Source organism: Petromyzon marinus, chromosome 64 (assembly GCF_048934315.1).
Source record: "Petromyzon marinus isolate PM22_M1 ecotype Great Lakes invasive population chromosome 64, UKy_Petmar_22M1.pri1.0, whole genome shotgun sequence".
Lineage (NCBI taxonomy): Eukaryota > Metazoa > Chordata > Hyperoartia > Petromyzontiformes > Petromyzontidae > Petromyzon > Petromyzon marinus.
In genome coordinates this window covers 4,503,934-4,521,507 of record NC_133730.1, presented here as the reverse complement: position 1 = coordinate 4,521,507, position 17,574 = coordinate 4,503,934, and the positions used below count along the sequence as shown (strand labels likewise).

The following is a 17,574-nucleotide window of genomic DNA, read 5'->3' as shown; positions in this document are numbered from 1 at the left end:
GCGGGGGAGGGGAGGGGGGTTCATGGGAAATGACTTAACGCCGCGTGCGCTTGTGCGTGGAATCGATATGCGGGATGTGCGTTACGTGCGCTGAACTACATTTCGCACCGGACATGGCCAACCTCGCTGAATCGGAGGTGAGCGGAGGGGAGGCGTGACGGGGAGCGCGGCGACGCCGCCGGCGCCGTCCGCTTGCGTGCCCAGCGAGCAAAACTTTTTGAATCTCTTCGCAGAGTGTGACGTGATTTAAAATACTCCCGCAGTGTACGTTTGGGTCGAACCCACGTGTTGCTCGGCGCGATGTCGCGACATTTCACCCCGCGCGCCGGGAGCTTCTTCTTCAGCAACTGAAGAACGTTCAAATAAAAAAAAAAAGCGCTTTTTTTCGTTGTCGTCTTTCTCCACTCTCCCGCCGCTTTCTCCTTCTCTCTCCCGTCACCCTTCCCCCTCGACCCCGTACGCTCGGCAGGTGGCCCAGAAGATCGGCTTCCCCGACGAGCTTTTGAACGACGCGGCCGAGCTCATGATGAAGCTGTACGGCGTGTTCATGAAGTATGACGCCAGCATGATCGAGATCAACCCCATGGTGGAGGACTCGTCTGGGGCAGGTTCGCGCTGCCTCCGATCAACCCTAGGGAGCCGCCTGCCGTCATCGCCACCATCGCCACCATCAACCGCGATTAGCCTCGCGAAGGGGCGGTCGCTATGCCGCCCTGCATATGAAGCAACCATCTTAACTTGAACCTGCTTAACGTTCTTCCCTTAAAACCAACCTTCATCTCTCCTCCCCTAGCCAAGCATCATCGTCATCATCCTGCTACTGCTACTCCCTGCCCCCCCCCAGCGAGGTCCCATCACTATCACTGCCCATATCACTACCCCTCGTGGATGGACGCGAAGATCAACTTGTGACGTAGGGGGATCTCTGTCTCGTCTCCCTCCCCCCGCCGCGTGGCTGACAGTCATGTGCATGGACGCGAAGATCAACTTCGACGCCAACGCGGCGTACCGGCAGGAACGCGTCTTCTCCATGCGCGACTGGAGCCAGGAGGACGCCCGTGACGTGCAGGCAGCGCAGGCCAACCTCAACTACATCGGTCTCGACGGCAACATCGGCTGCCTCGGTAACTATTGACTACGACGACTACTAATTGTTATTATTATTAGGAAGCCACTGGTAGCTATGCACTTTAAAATCTAGATTGAGAACTCATTTGTTTAGGACTGCTTTTTGTTGCCGTTTCAATCCCGGGTCCTTGAATGTGGCACAAGCACGCAAATATTTGCCACGACCCGACCGCAACACACGAGTCTACTTTTTGACTGTGCGTTCAGTTTGTTGTCATTCCCCTCCCGCGCTCCCGCACCTACCGATTAGCACGGTTAGCTACGTACGATGCAAAAAAAGTGCAACATATATATTTGACCAAATAAGGCCTACTGAGCTGTATAGTTCATTTTCGGAAGCGACCTGGCCACAAATGATAGGTCAACGAAGTGTGCTTGTCGTCGTGTGGAAATTTACAGCGGCCAAATACTGTAAATAATCTAAAGCGCACGTCGATTCGAAATGTGGAGGGTAAAAATTGGAGGAAAAAAAAACGCACAACCACGGGGAGAACACGCAAACTCCAAATACACAGCAGGTGTCATGGTCGGGATCGAACCCACGACCTCCTGTATACCATAGGAGGTAGTTAACATCTCCGCACCACCGTGATGATGATGAGAGACACGCAGACTCCAAAGATACAGCAGGTGTCCTGGTCAGGATCGAACCCACGACCTCCTGTATACCAGGCGAGGTAGTTAACATCTCCTAGCCACCGTGATGATGATGAGAGACACGCAGACTCCAAAGATACAGCAGGTGTCCTGGTCAGGATCGACCCCACGACCTCCTGTATACCAGGCGAGGTAGTTAACATCTCCTATTACTACCCCAAACATCTGGCCACCGCGGCGGCCCCCCTAATTGGTGACCCCCAACGAGAGCGCCGCCGTTTGTCGTCGCAGTGAACGGCGCTGGCCTGGCCATGGCCACGATGGACATCATCAAGCTGCACGGCGGGCTGCCGGCCAACTTCCTCGACGTGGGCGGCGGGGCCACGGCGCAGCAGGTGACGGAGGCCTTCAAGCTCATCACCTCCGACTCCAAGGTGCGGCCGCTGCTCTCGACGTCGGGGGAAGACGCCCGGGCGGGATTAAGATTCGGATGATTCGGGGGCGACGTTTTGCGGGTTAGGAATGTAACCCGATGTCGCTGGGTGGGGGGGGGGGCGGGGGGTTGGGGGGTGTGGTGGGGGGGGTGATTGGGGTGAGGGGGGGGGCGGGTGGGGTGGGGTCGCAGTGTGAAGCGCGTGCCGACCGCTGTGCTAATGTCGTGCAGGCGCGTGTGTGCGTACGGTCGCGCAACAACACGCGTGGTGTTTAAACATGATGCGACGACCCGACGACAACAACAAAAAGCGAGTGAGCCACAGACGAGACCAGAGGCGTATCTCTAGGCCTGTGTCCTGCATGGGTTTGAAGCCTCGCTTCATTACCCTCAGATGCGCTATTAAAGCGATTTTAATGATCGTCGCCGTGACTGCCACTTCGGTACGATTCCGATCATCGGTGTAATGAGACCACCCGGACCGCTCGACAATCGCACGCCTGACCACGAGCAGAATTATTTTTTTCTTCTTCTTCTCAGTAATGAAGCTTCAGAGTTCGTTGCGGGACAGCCTGGATCACACAGCCTCTCCCCCCCCCCCCCGCCCACACGTCTATGAGAGCCGTTTGTCTCTTCGAAGCTAGGAATTAACGTCGACTCGGCGGTTCGGGCATCGATGCCGCAATCAATGAACCACTCGCGGTTAATGAGCGCCGTCTAATGTGAACAAACATAATTTGCTTTGCACTCCCGTGCGGACTGACCAGATGGCACTGGTTAAGGGGCACGTGATCCTGAGGTTACAAGGTCAAGTTCTGATCAGGTCACGGCTAACAATGAATGACGCGCGATGTATTCGAAATGGTCTTGCACTGACCCGCAATGACCGGCATGGTGACGTAGGTTCAAAGGCAAACCCCTGTGGATTGACATTGCAAAGAGGCCTTCATCCAGCAGTGGAGTGACAAAGGGCTGTCAACTTGTAACACGAAGATGACTGTGGGTCTGGTTGTTTCATCCATCAGCTGTTTTGTGACTTTTCTCCAGTTGCAGATAAGAGATTCTACTCTCGTCACCGCTTCCTTGAGAATTCTGAATGGAAACTTGACATCAGGACAATTGAAATATACATTTTTAATTAACTGCGTGGTTAACTGAAGACCGTCATCTCGTTCCCCATGAGAACGTTGGATGGTCTAATCAACCTTTAATCTTTAAAATGATGTTACATACTCTCCATGCTTATGCTTAAAACCACTACTAAGTGGCTTCGACTATTAAGTGTTAAACTACATTACATACTCTTTGGTTCTTTCGGTAAAGTCACGTAGGTATAACATACGTGACTTTACCGAAAGAACCAGAGAGTATGGATTCCTGCAGTCACGAAAGTTTTAAGTAAAGAATCTCTGCTTTTAGGATAATATCAAAGGGAGATGTACGACCTCCATCTCTTCCGGAATGAGAATCCCCCCCTCCACTAATTCGAAAGCTTCAAATCTAGACTACGTTTTTTTTATTTTACCAGTTGAGGCCCACTGAGCTATTTCGGCCACAAACGATAGCTCAACGAAGTGGCTTATCCACCGTGCGGAAATTTACAGCAGCAGCCAAATAAACGCGCGACGTCGATTCTGAATGTGTTCTGTTCGTGTGTGCATCACCTTGCCGTTCGCTCGACCCGACGCGTCCACGTCTTTAATCGTCGACCGCTCCACGAGAGCGCGCGTCAGCGCATCGGGCCGGAAAGCACTCGCGCGGTTTTTGTTTCTTCACCAAGGCTTTTTTTTTTAAACACACGTCAACACAGAACACGTGCGCCTAAACGCGTGACATCGACTGCCAAGACAAGTGGGGCCTGGGGCAGACGCGTCGCCGCAAGCGACGACGGTCGGCGGTCCGAGACTTAACGACGGTGCGGCAGCCCAAAGGGGAGGGAGACTCGTCCCGGGAGGAGATCCGACCGTCGAGATGGAACTGCGAAGTCGAGCGCATTGCGCAGCTGCTAGGCGGATCGTTACGTTGCGGGACCCGTGAGATTTTGCGATGGGGAGGGGAGGGGAGGGGGGAGGTCTCCTTCATCCAGCAGTGGATCGGTCACGGATGACGATGACGACGATGATGACGTCAAGAATGTATCCGGATTCGACGCGATCGCGGAGACTTGGGTGTCGAAGTACTCGGTGGCGTTAAACATTTGTTAAGGACTTGCAACGTTTAATCGTCGTGGGTACATTACGCTACAAATGAACCCAACCTCTGAATAATGCCAGCTTGGAGGCCTTCATCCAGCAGTGGATTGGCCGTGGCTCCTATGCAAGGGGTTCGTATGGAACCTGCAGCCGCCCGGCCACGCGACGTTCATGCCTCGTTACCCAGAGTCACTCTTGCAAAATTAGACCATCCCGGTCTGTGGAGTTGTCACCCGGTCAAACAAATTGAACTTGCCGTGACTTTTTCCCCACATCCCCCCCCCCTACACAACCCTAACCCTTGGCTCCCGTAGGTCCAGGCCATTCTGGTGAACATCTTCGGCGGGATCATGCGCTGCGACATCATCGCGCAGGGCATCATCGCCGCAGCCAAGGAGCTCAACCTGCGAGTGCCAATCGTCGTTCGCTTGCAAGGTACGCGACTTCTCGGGCCGCGTGCGATTCACATCGACGACTGAACGTTAAAACTCCGGTTGGAAGGGGATAATCAAAAGCGAAAATAGGTGCGGTTTTGGTTTAACGTGATTTTGGTCGAAAGATCCCCTCGCCAAATATGTTTGAAATTTGTTTGGAATAACGTAAAACCCCTTTCCTGTTCCGAGACGTCTGCAAGTCCACCGCTGAATCTCAGGATGCGCCAGCGGTTAGCGTTAATTTTACTTGGAGAGGCGTAGTTGCGCCTTTGTAATTAAAGACAAGTGTACTCACCGGAGAAAAACTGTCGCGACACGACCGCCACTCTATGATAGCTATAACAATAGGTTTGACCCTTTCTGGAAATAAAGCAGTTGTGTTAAGATGTTAGAACATCAAACTGAAATCTTTTGCAAGGAATCATGTCTGCATTAACCACACATACTTGTGGTGAATTGCAACTGTCCGTACGCGACAATTTAGTACGGATTCAAAATTCCCGTGCGATAATAATCGGCCGCCGGGGGAGCGGGAGACAGCGGGAGTGCTTCACACGGGGGCGCGTGCCATTCTCCACTCGGTCAATGTCACAGGAACTCAAGTGGACGACGCCAAGGCTATCATTGCGGCGAGCAGCCTGAAGATTCTGGCATGCGACGACCTGGACGAAGCTGCTAAAATGGTGAGGAAACGCTCCGTCTCTCCTCCTCCTCCGTCTCTCCTCCTCCTCCTCCATATCTCCTCATCTCCTCCTCCTCATCTCCTCCGTCTCTCCTCCTCCGTCTCTCCTCCTCCGTCTCTCCTCCTCCATATCTCCTCCTCATCTCCTCCTCCTCATCTCCTCCGTCTCTTCTCCTCCTCCGTCTCTCCTCCTCCGTCTCTCCTCCTCCGTCTCTCCTCCTCCGTCTCTCCTCCTCCGTCTCTCCTCCTCCATCTCTCCTCCTCCATCTCTCCTCCTCCGTCTCTCCTCCTCCGTCTCTCCTCCTCCGTCTCTCCTCTGTCTCTCCTCCTCCGTCTCTTCTGCTCTGTCTGTTCTGCTCCATTTCTCCTCCTCCGTCTCTCCTCCTCCTCCTCCTCCGTCTCTCCTCCGTCTCTCCCCCTCCGTCTCTTCTGCTCCGTCTCTTCTGCTCCGTCTCTTGTGCTCCATTTCTCCTCCTCCTCCGCCGTCGTTTGTTTCCGACTTTTTCACCGGGTTATCTGCCGTCCGTAGAGACCCGTTTACGGGGGACTGGCAACGGCTTCAGAATCTTTATGAGAATCTTTTCACTTTAGACTGAAGGAGGAATCCGATGAGCAATGAAGCTCTTTCACACAAGTCCAACTTACGACAGCAAACGATACAAAAACACGACGGGAGTGCAAAATAGAGAGATGGGGAAGCAAGTCACGAAACATAAATAAATATTAATTACGTTCATTACACCGGGTGCTTCAAAAAAATATTAACACTTCAGAGAATTTCCAACAATACCACGAGAAGTGTGCCGCCCTCCGGGCTCTGGAGAAGATTCCAGGCACGTGTTGACAATGATGGCGAACAAGTGGAAGACTCTTTGACTTTTTTTAAGCTATTAACATCACATTTGTTATCACGTTACAGTGTATTATAATTATCCGTTGTTTTTCCCTTAAAAATGATAACCCAATTTAAGTGTTAACATTTTTTTGAAGCCGCCTGTACAAGTCCGATTTATCAATCTTGGGCAAGCAACAGAAACAACCAAACGGTCCCAGACCACACCGAGGTTACACCACACACAGCAGTAGTCCATTAATAACGGATGGCACGTTAACATTGAACCGTCGACAACACGGGGCATAAGCATCACAGCTTCCAATTAGCACGGTTGGCTACGTACGGTACACACACACACACTGACACACGTGTATAACATACTAGCAGGATATACCCCGGCGTTGCCCGGGAACTTACGGCCAGCGAAAATTTCGTTTTATTGAAGCGTGAATTATGCCGTGCCGTTTGTCTCGCCACAGAAAGACGCCGGGCATGCTCACGGAGGTTGACCGTTGTTAATTGTAATCGCCACAGCGGGGTGTTGTGTGTGATGAAATTAACGGAAATTGTTATATTAACTTGAGGAGGAGGGGTGTCATTCCGTAGCTGTTACAGATGTGTGGGGTCAGGTTAATCATGTGCTGGGTTGGGGATGGTGACGTTGCTGGGAGCGTGTGGGGGTGCCGTTTGGATGGCTCCTCCGTGCACGTCGCTCTCAGGTTTTCCGTGGGGTTTTAAAAGGTAACCCTGCAAAGTTTGGTGGCGGCAATAGCTTTAACCTGTTTGGGATTTGTATACGGAACGGAGACTTTAATTTGTATAACATATAGATACTTTACAAACAGAACCTATGTTATACACACATTACATCGGTATACAGTACGTACTAGTACGCCCGCGTACCACCCAGTTGCACGTGGTTGTGGTTTTTTTTTCCGTCGTCGCTATTCTTTTCTTGAGTTGTAGATGGCGAAGATTCTCATCTCTTCTTCAAAAGGGGCCGTCGTCTTTATTCCTTCGCGTAGCTTTGCTCGGCCAGAAGCCTCTCATCTGCCGCGAGGTTCTCCCCAGTTGGCCGGGGGGGTCGATCCCAACTGCAACTTCTCATTTGCTCCCAGAGCAGCATCCCCCGCTGTACTTTCGCCGCTGTACGCAAGCGCCGACGTCCGCGAGACCGTTCACGAAAACACGAACGCCCTCGCGCAGTCGAGCGTATCGATACCTTGAACGAGAGAGGTGGGGGGAGAAGCAAATGTATTGGAGTGGCAGGGCACAAACTCGTTTTGGCGTAAGGAAGGGGTGGGGGGGGGTCCCGTTTGTAAATGGATTATGCTGCTAACGTCGCTATCTTGGCTCCTTCGATTCCACCCGCAGTTTGTTTACTTATTGCCCCCCGCCCTCCTCTTCCTCCATCTCAGAGATTGTGTTTCGGCACCTGCTGTGCGGCTGAGCGCATCTGTCTCGGAATTTTTTGCGGGAACGCCGTTGCGTGCGATTATATATACGCGCGTGCGTACGCACGCACGCGTTAATTAACCGTTCGCTTGCCCCGTTCGTTTGCGGGCGCGTTTTACGCGAGCCGGACGATTTTCTTCCGCAAGCGATTGTTTACAGAAGTTGTATTGGTGTGCTTGTGTGATCATTTTTAAATAATCCAGCAAAAAAAAAAACCTCCACCCTCAAGCCGTGATTGTAAATGGTCGTACGTTGAACTTCTTTTGCACCGTACGTAGCCAACCGTGCTAATCGGAGGTGCGGTTTTTCATTTCGTCACAATCAGTCAATGATGTTTTGCTTCTGAACATGGCCTAAAATCGAATGTTCCCGGTGTTTCATTTAATTCAAAAGGTATTTTATATGGGAGTGCTATGTCCCTATTACATATTCGTCAGCGATAGATGTTGGTAATGTCGTGGCAAGACAGGAGAAGCAATGCAGCACAAGTCCGCAAAAGAACGTCGCAGTTGCTTTGTGTCTAGTTTGTTGTGCCCCCCCCCTGCTGCGCACCTCCGATTAGCACGGTTGGCTACGCACGATGGTGCGAAAGAAGTTCAACATACATACGAGTGTTGTAGATAGATTGAGGCAAAAAAAATGTTGCACCGGGTAAGGCACGTGTACAGGATGGGGGGGGGGAAGGGGAGAGCAAGACAGGTATTGGAATGGTTTCCAAAAACTCCTTCAACCACGGGGAGACGTTTGTGAGGATACGATTCGGGCAGATCTTGGAGCTCTCGTGTCGAGGGCGCAGCGGATGTGGGCTCTGGAGGAGGGCGGTGGTTCAGACGGCTCCAACGACAATCCACACCCGTGTTTAACCTGCTCCCCCTTTTGTCTTCGCAGGTTGTCAAGTTGTCCGAGATCGTGTCCATCGCCAGACAAGCCAACGTGGATGTAAATTTCCAGCTGCCTCTGTAAACCGGACGGGCGCGGTTTAACATTTAAACCTGCCTGACACAGCTTGTTAAGACAAGCCTCCCTGACCACTCGTTTGTATTTATTTCGCTGTCTGCGATAAACCTTTGGGGGGTCCTAAAGTGAAAACGTAAAACACATTTCTTGCGGTCTGCAATGGATTTCATTAGACGTGGTTTCCCCCACCCCGCCGCCGCTTGGGTGGGTGCTTAAACGGGAAAATAATATCAGACGTAGCCACAGGTAAAGCAGCTGCTTTCCCCCCGCACAAGTTATTGCACGCTCTTGTGAATTCAGTTTTTTCTCCCTGCCAAGCCATGTCATTCGTGAGTTAAATACTGTATGCGCAAGGCTTCCCCCTCCCCCCAACGTTAAGACACTTTGTTGTGCTTGAAGAGAATGGGAATGAACAATGCCGCTGTGTGTTTGTTTGTGGTGTTGGGCCAAGGTTGTTGCCCCCCCCCCCCTTTGAAGTTGTGAACCAATGAAAAATGTGACTTGAAACAAGGAAACGTTCAAACCATAAAGTGGTGGCTCACCGACTGAAGTTACGTATTTTATTTGTGTTATTTCCGAAGTTACACAAACTGAACCAGAGAAGAAAAAAAAACAATCTTTTACACTTGGGTTTAAAGTTGTAAAAATGAACGAACACTGAGAAAGAAAACTTTAACGGAAGAGAAAAAAACTTTTGCAGATTATTCTTCGAATCGATCACACCATCACACACTCGTGGTGGTGGCAAGGTGCGACCTCCCAGCTTCCACGGTCATCTGCGAGACAAAGGAGAGAGTGGGGGGGGGGAAAGGGCATTGCTGTTGTCACCAAGTAACAGTGGGTTCCCGATCCAGACGGTAGCAGCTTCCCCCACCCAGTGACAAGACATTTCCTAAGTCCATCAGTCACCGTGTTGAGCATGTTACAACATCCTGAATGTGCATCATACGTGTGGGTTGTGGTGACACTTGCGCCTAGCGGCGTTGCCCAAATTAATAGCGATGGGCGGGGGCACACCCTTGCTCTTTAACTCTCGAGTAAAGAGTTTTATTTGAAAACGTTTTCATTCGTTGTATTGCGAGGAAGAAGGGTGCTCGAGTTCTATTCCTGACTGGGGTGCCTTTTATACTGACCGCAACCTCCGATTGGCACGGCTGGCTAAGTGCGAAAGTCGTTCAACATCCAGCGCAAAAATGTATTCACGTCACAGTTGATGTCGATCAAATTCAGGGCCGTGCAAAACCAACACTGGATCTTCGGAAACACAAATCCAGGCACCACCTCCCCTCACTCTGCAGTGTGTGTGGTTTGTATGTTCTCCCCTTGTTCTGCACGGGTTCTTCGGTTTCCTCCCATAGCCAATAACACCCCCCCCCCCCCACACAATCTTAAATGGTATTGGCAAAAATATCCCAATGCTAAACCTGCAAATGACTCGATTGGAATTACACGCAAAGCAGCAACACGGCAGCACCAACTGCACAAAAGCTCTGGCAGGGACCTCTCCTAAAAAAGTCTGGGGAGTCTGCGAGCCTTGCCTAGTGGGTAGACGAGCACAGCAAGAATATCCAGCGAGGTACCACAGAGGCACCCAATCTAATTTTCAAGTTCCCATTTGTGCACGCATAGCAAATATAAAGACCCCCCCCTCCTCCTCCCCATTATGTTGAATAACACGTGGAAATTATTAACACGCATCAATGATTAACACGAATAAAAACTGTCCGCTGCTCACACGCGTTCTTTCTCCACATTGCTCCTGTGCCTCTTCTCCAGTCATCGCGTCGACTTGTCCTTTCCACCACCTTTTTTTCAGTTTCGGTTTATTTATTTTGGTATAGCCCTGTGAGCTATTCGGCTCTTGAATCGTGTGCAACCACAACAAACACAAAAACACGAACAGGAAAAAAACATCTTAAAGTGACTCATCAAGCTTTCCCCCACCCCTCTTCTCCTCCTGCCCTGCGCCGCTGGCGTGGCGTCTCCTAAGCGCCTTTTCCTTCAAAAGCCTCTGTTTTTTCGAGGCACGTGACAGCTCGCGCGCACGCACGCCCGCGGTTTCCTGCACCGCTTTCCGCGTCTCGCGCCGCTTCAATGACAGATTTGCAAGCGATAGAGGTCAGACAGCCACTGTCATTACTTAAGCCAAGTTTAACTTTTCTAAGCCGTGCGAGAATGTTATCTTTCTCGCCCTGGGAATGACACAAAGCATTAATAATATTACATCAACACACGGCGTGAAAGATTATTAAGGGCGCATACCATGGAACATTAGGGCTACTGTGCGGGTCAGGACGTGTTTCCCCTGCACTAAACGGCACGGATCCTCGTGCAAGGAATGGAATTAAACACCGCCCCCCATCCCCGGTCCATTTCCTACAACCCATTTCGTAAACTAAACTATTATTTTACTTTGTAAGACCCACTGAGCTGGTCTTTTCAGAAGCAACCGTGCCCACAAACGACAACGAAGTGGCCCATCACGTGGAAATCTCTAGCATCAAAATACTCTCAAACGCGTGACAGCTGATTCTAAATGTGGAGGGAAAAACTGGAGGACCCGGAGAAGAATCGACGTGACCACAGAGAGAGAAATGGAGACATGCAAATTCCAAATATACAGCAGGCGTCAGGGTCTGATTGCACCCACGACCTCCTGCATAGCAGGCGAGGTAGTTAACATCTCCGAGCCACCGTGATGATGAGAGAGAGACACAAACTGCACATGTACAGGTGTTGGGGTCAGGATCGAGCTCACAATTTTCACCCAGCACCTGGCCCTCTTCTGGTCTGTGGGCCCAGGTAAAATAGTAACACCAGCTGCACACTCCTGATCACTACAATTGAATCCCAAGTTGCTCGTTTATTGAAAAGAAAAAAACACCCACAAGAGGCGTGCAATGCGCGGGGTACGTGTTTAGGCATGCAAGATGACGAGCTAGGTGATAAACTTAAAAACAAATTGCTTGACTCCCGATGGAGCTGGCAAGAGGCCTGTTGTATCCTGTAATTCTCCACCGCTGCATTCCAACGTGGCTATTTGGTGTAATGTCATAAGAACTGTCGCGTCACTTTCCATCCACGTGCTGCTCTCCATCTCCATCCCCGCCCGGCTTCTTTGCAGCCCAAACAGCATGAGTTGTCTTATAGGCCCACGGTGAAATCTAAAATTTGTATGCATCCACCAAATCTTACTTCCCAAACGTAGTGGATTACATGTTGCCGCACCACCACAACCGACCGGCACCACGTGCTGAGCCAGAGGTGGATCTAGAAACTTCCCAGGGGGCGGGGGGGTGGAATAGGGACGATCGCCCCCCCATCATCGCCCCCCCTCCGCCCATGATTCTGTCACTGTGGTCAGCTGCCTGCCGCAAGCCTGCGCTGTAAACCAGCGGAGACATTAACACAGCTTGGGGCTTCCTTCGGAATGGACGTTTATTTTTTAATTGCGTTGGTGAAAGGGCCAAGCAATGTGAAACACAGAACTGGTGTTGAGACATGGCCTCTAATTAGGCACAGTAAGTCAGAGCTAATTAGGGGCAGGTGATTTCATCTTTTCTTAACGGGAGCTCTGGTCTTTGGAAAAAATAATGTAATTGTTATGCAACGCGTGAATTATTAATCGGGGCCGCTTGGCAGCCAATCACCCACTGCCTCCACATTAATTTCGATGGCTGCCAAAATTAACAGCGATGGGCAGGCGCTCTCTCTCGCTCGCTCTCTAAAGTGCTCGCGGGTAAAGAGTTTCCTTTGAAAACTCTTGATTCGTTGTTTTGCGAGGACTCGTGAGGGGGGCTGGTTTTTGTTTTCTCTGCTTTTCTTCGCAAGAAACAATTATTCACCGATGGTGCCAGGTAAAACTCACTCAACGTGGCCAAGGGCATATGCATCTTAATGAGGTCACGGCAAATTAAAATTTTATAATCCCTTCAACAATACGCTGGGTATGCATAATGGACAGGAACTGAAAACCGTCAAAACGTATTGGCCGCGGTGGCCCCGTTTTCAAACAATGCAGGGAAATAAATCGTCGACTTATTTTAAGTTTCTTCAGAATGCTAAAAATAACCGTACAACTTTGGCACAGCTGCTTAAATCCCTACGCCACAATATAAATGGTATAAATCTCCCCACAGATTCCGTTGATAAACAGCCTCATTAGGAGCTCTGACAATTTGAGAACATTTAGTTTGGCTTCAGTGGAAAGCACGTTCAAGGGAAAACTAAAAGGTCCCACACATAGGTTTTTGTTGTTGTTGCAAATAAAGGTTTTTACATTTCACAATGCACGCGCAGAGTTGTAATGTTTCGATTAGATACTGACGACACAGCCTGGCACCTTAAGCCAAAATTCCCATTTTATTGCGTGCCGTGGTTCGGCTGCCTGCACGTTCCCCCCCACCCCCCCCCCCCCCCCGAGTCTCTCGACTCCGTGCGCCTCCGGCCTCTCGCCGCCACCGAGCTCGGCCTCACAAGACGCTCCCCGTAGTTTTATTTCTTGAGCCGTCCCGGGGTTCCTTCGTGGAATAATTCGCACGATAAAAAGAGCACCAAAGTCGAGGGCTTTCTGAAAATATAAACTGGCGGGGTTGGGGGTGGGCAAAATAAAATACACGTGGGCAAATTGAAAACGGCCCAACAAAAAAAGACCCCAATTGCACGACAACAAATACACAAATGTATAAATATATATATCACGGGATCTACCGATGTCATTTCTAGCTGTAATGACATTTACTTAAGATGTATTCAATGTACGTCCACGTCCCTCGAACGCCGCCATACGCACGCACGCGTCATGCGGAAGCCCCTCAACGCACGGCGACGCTACTGCGCGCCGGCAACGTCGCATTACTCTTCCGCACGGCCTCCAAACGGTAATGAAAGCACCACATTTTTAAAATATTTTTTTTTACACAAGGCGCATTCAGAGGTGCTATGTGCCGAATCGTGTTTTCCGTCGATCTCGCGCATTATTGTTTTCCTTGTCATCCTCTGGAATTTGCATGTCCACCAACGCAGCAACGCTTATTAAACTATTAAACAATGTATGTGACCAGGTAAGGCCCGCTGAGCTGTATAGCTCAGTTTCAGACGTGAGCTGGCCACAAATGACAGCTCAACGAAGTGGCTTATCACGTGGAAATGTTTTGCAGCCAAATTCTCTCAACGCACGTTGATTCTAAATGTGGAGGGGAAAAACCGGGAGGGCCCAGGAGTAAAATCCACACGACCACGGGGAAAACATGCAAACTCCAAACATACACGTGTTAACTACCTCGCGTACCAGACGAGGTAGTTTACATCTAGCTCCCCTGGCGCCAGGGCAATCATTGCCGCACCATTTTCCATTGTAAGAAAAGTATTCTTTCATCTTTCGTAAATGAAATTCCCTATCAATTGTACCGTCGGTGTCACATCAAGGGATTAAGTATTCAATCGGATCTCTCGCAGAGAAGTGTGCAGCGCTTTGTGGTTATATAACGGCCTGTGGAAGTGGATATCACAGAGCTGCCGCTGAGATTCCTTCCAGTGGAAGGCAGGCACTTTCCCACTCGGCCTGCATATGAGAATGAGGTTCATCAAATGACAGTCGAGCTGATATATTAATTCTGAAAGCTGGAATTTTTTAAACAAAAATTAAGCATGGAATCAAATTTACTGTGAAGGTTTTTATTGTGCAGCCGTTGGCGACTTGAGCTGAGAAACCCATCGACTCGCGAGACTGGAACGAGATTAAATCGGGAGGCTTATAATCCAGGATCTCGGCATTGTCAGCTCTCTTGACCTCCGAGGATAGCCACAGACTTTTCCAGTAGTGGGGTGGGGGGGAAAAACATTGAGTTACCCAAATCTGGACAAATCTGACCGCTGCTCCCTCTCGTGGATAAATTGGAATCACAACTTCCAAAAGGAGTTGGTTACAGCGGCTATCGAAGGATACTGTTTGAATAAAACTTCTTCACAAACAGAACGGGTCACTCCACGCAATCGTCTGAACAGGTTTCCACGGTTGCTCAAGAGTACATGCACTGTCGGCGACAGTTGCGGGGAAACATTGCCCTCCCTGGGTGTATTATTATAAACTTTAGGGGATGTAACCAGCTGCATGTGAGACCAACATTGCTGTACACCCCTCGTATAAACCCTCTCCCAACTAATTATCTCCGGCTGAGCGGCACTGTGGAGACAGAGCTCCACTCCCAACAAACGCGAGTTCAAATCCTGCTTGAGGGCTGGGTTTACTCAGCACACCGTACATCACTCCCTGGGTCAATATAACACGAATATCACATTGTGGGCCTCGTCACATTGACCTTCTTTACAACTCCACATCACCGGTTAAACTAAATTATTTTATTTTACCAGGTAAGGTCCACTGAGCTGTGTAGCTAATTTTTCAGAAGTGACCTGACCCACAAATGATAGCTCAACGAAGTGGCTTATTTAGGAGCAGGTCGATTCTAAACGTGGAGGGAAAAACCCGAGGACCCAGAGAAAAATCCACGCGACCACGGGGAGAGAGACACACAAACACCAAATATACAGCAGCAGGCGTCAAGGGTCGCAATCGAACCCACGACCTCCTTCATACCAGGCGAGGTAATTAACATCTCACAACCGTGCATGCATGCCGTTTCTAACGTTGCTGTCGACGCTGCGAGCGCCACCCCACCACTCACCGGACGCCTACTCGTCCACGTATTCGAAGGGCTCGGGAGCGTCCGGCTCCTTCTCCTCCTCCTCCAGCTTGGGGCCGTGCGCCGCCACCGTGTCCACCAGTTCCTCGGCGTCCTCGCTCAGATCCCGCAGGAGGATGATGCCTCCGATGGAGAGCTGCGGGTTCGCAGACGGGCAGACGACGGGAGGATCGTAAAACACGGCCCTCGGGAGAGTCGGGCAGACGAAGGTAGAGGGAGAGGGGCAGCCGGCAGGACAGAGGACGTAACAGGTAGAAGAAGGGCAGATGGACGGACAGAGTGATGGACAGAGGAATACAGTAATAGACCAGGTAAAGCCCACCGAGCTCTTCGCTCTTTTTTTCAGAAGCGACCCGGGGACCTGGTCACACGGAAATTTCTCGTCGACAAAATAATCCTAACGTATGTTTCTAAATGTGGAGGGAAGAATGCACGCGACCACGGGGAGAACATGCAAACTCCAAATTATACAGCAGGCGTCAAGGGGTGGGATCGAACCCACGACCTCCTGCATACCACGCGAGGGAGATAACATCTCACCCACCCACCTTCTCCGGGTACCCTTTGTATGTATGCACATCGACAAAGGAACAGATATTTACAGGGGGAAAGTCTCGAAGAGAGAGAGGGATGGGTAGAGAAACTGACAGGATAGCCATGTAGATGGACAAAGACAGAGGGTAGACGGGGAACAATATTTGAAAGCAAAAAGACTACATGGTGAATCAATGATAGACCAACAAAGAACTGGAGGTATAGTGGACAGAGGAACATGATGCCAAAGACAGACGCTCAGAGAATGACCGGGTCAACAGGCAAACGGAGGGACAAACGGATATGGAAGCAGACTGGAAGGCATTGAGACTGCATACTGAAATCAAACAACGGAAATCACACCGCTGCAATTGCCCAGGTTTCATTTGCGGAAAAGGCAATACGCTTAACGCGTAATCAATTGGTTCAGTGGAGGCGAAGGAATCTGAACATCCTACAAGTTCTATTTTTATCTATGGTCAATGCGTCGTGTATTTGTTTTTTACAATTTAATTGCCTGCAAAAGAACTCTGCCACTCATAGCATGACCCAGTACTCTAGTCGGGCGGGCGCGCGCGCAGAGCAATCGTCTGTTGACGGCCACAGACGGGGATGACGTTTGTTGGTGCAGAGTTTGTTCGGTTTAAAATAGCAGAACGGCCGTGCTCAGGCGGCGGTGGCGAGATGTTAACTACCTCGCCTGGTTCACAGGAGCTCGCGGGTTCAATCCCGACCCCGACGCCTGCTGCTGTATATCGATGTTTGTGTTCCATCTCCCGCCGTTGGTCGCGTGGATTTTTCCCTTGGTCCTCCGTTTTTTTTTTCCTCCACGTTTTAGAATCGACGTGCGTTCCGAGTAATTTGGCTGCTATAAATGTCCACGTGAGAAGCCGCTTTGTTGAGCCATCATTTGCGATGGCCAGGTCGCTTCTGAAAGAGTTCTATACATTTCAGTGGGGCCTTACCTGGTACATTAAAAAAAAAAATGTTTAGTTTCAGTATAGTGCTGCTAAATTTAGGGGCCACTTCATGAGCCAAATGGTAGCGTGAGCCACAATATTACTTACTTCTCGCCAAGACAACTTTTGTTCAACATCCGGGCTGTACGAGTGAACAAAGTTGATGCCATCTGAACATTAAAAATTAAACTGTAAACAATTTTTTTTTATTTTACCAGGTAAGGCCTACTGAGCTATAATAGTGCTCTTTCAGAAGCGACCCGGCCACAAATGCTAGCTCAACGAAGTGGCCTTATCATCACGTGGAAATTTATAGCAGCCAGATTCTTTAAATGCAAATAAACCGGAGGACCCGGAGAAAAATACCACACGGCCATGGGGAGAACGCGGATTTCCCTCCGGGTTCCTTCGGATTTTCCCTCCACATTTTAGAATCGACGTGCGTTTAGAGTATTTGGCTCCAGCAGAGAGGCTGTTGCCTTCATCAGAAGGGGGGGGGGGACTTAAATAATGAATGCTCACTGTCTAAGCGAAATGGATGACCAATCTCTGTGTGTTTGTGAACTTGACCAAGCAAGGCGGTGGGGGGGGGAAACTTTTAGATTGACCAACTACTCTTTTGCATCAGTGGCGGAGTGGTGGTGGTAGTGGAGTGGCAGGCAAA

The 17,574-nt window shown here is 50.3% G+C and overlaps 2 protein-coding genes across 5 annotated transcripts in view; one reads left to right on the top strand and one right to left on the bottom strand.

The window, feature by feature from the left end:
• SUCLA2 (succinate-CoA ligase ADP-forming subunit beta) overlaps positions 1-9,263 on the top strand; it is a 32,918-nt gene extending 23,655 nt beyond the window's left edge. Inside the window, exons 6-11 of the mRNA XM_032977671.2 lie at positions 470-608; positions 963-1,124; positions 2,017-2,159; positions 4,665-4,785; positions 5,379-5,467; positions 8,645-9,263. Of these exons, the coding sequence (XP_032833562.1) occupies positions 470-608; positions 963-1,124; positions 2,017-2,159; positions 4,665-4,785; positions 5,379-5,467; positions 8,645-8,719 (729 nt within the window). The 3' untranslated portion in view covers positions 8,720-9,263. The remainder of the gene's footprint in view (positions 1-469; positions 609-962; positions 1,125-2,016; positions 2,160-4,664; positions 4,786-5,378; positions 5,468-8,644) is intronic.
• The window catches only part of PSMD1 (proteasome 26S subunit, non-ATPase 1), a 150,673-nt gene continuing 142,343 nt past the window's right edge, over positions 9,245-17,574 (bottom strand). Inside the window, exons 24-25 of one of the 4 annotated variants that reach the window (XM_032977669.2) lie at positions 15,400-15,553; positions 9,245-9,489 (exon numbers count right to left, since the gene is read on the bottom strand). In XM_032977669.2, coding sequence (XP_032833560.1) covers positions 15,407-15,553 — 147 coding nt within the window. In that variant the 3' untranslated portion in view covers positions 9,245-9,489; positions 15,400-15,406. Of the gene's footprint in view, positions 9,490-12,959; positions 13,297-14,373; positions 14,524-15,399; positions 15,554-17,574 lie in introns of those variants that run through there. The other 3 variants (XM_076054094.1, XM_076054095.1, XM_076054096.1) reach the window with 3 other exon arrangements.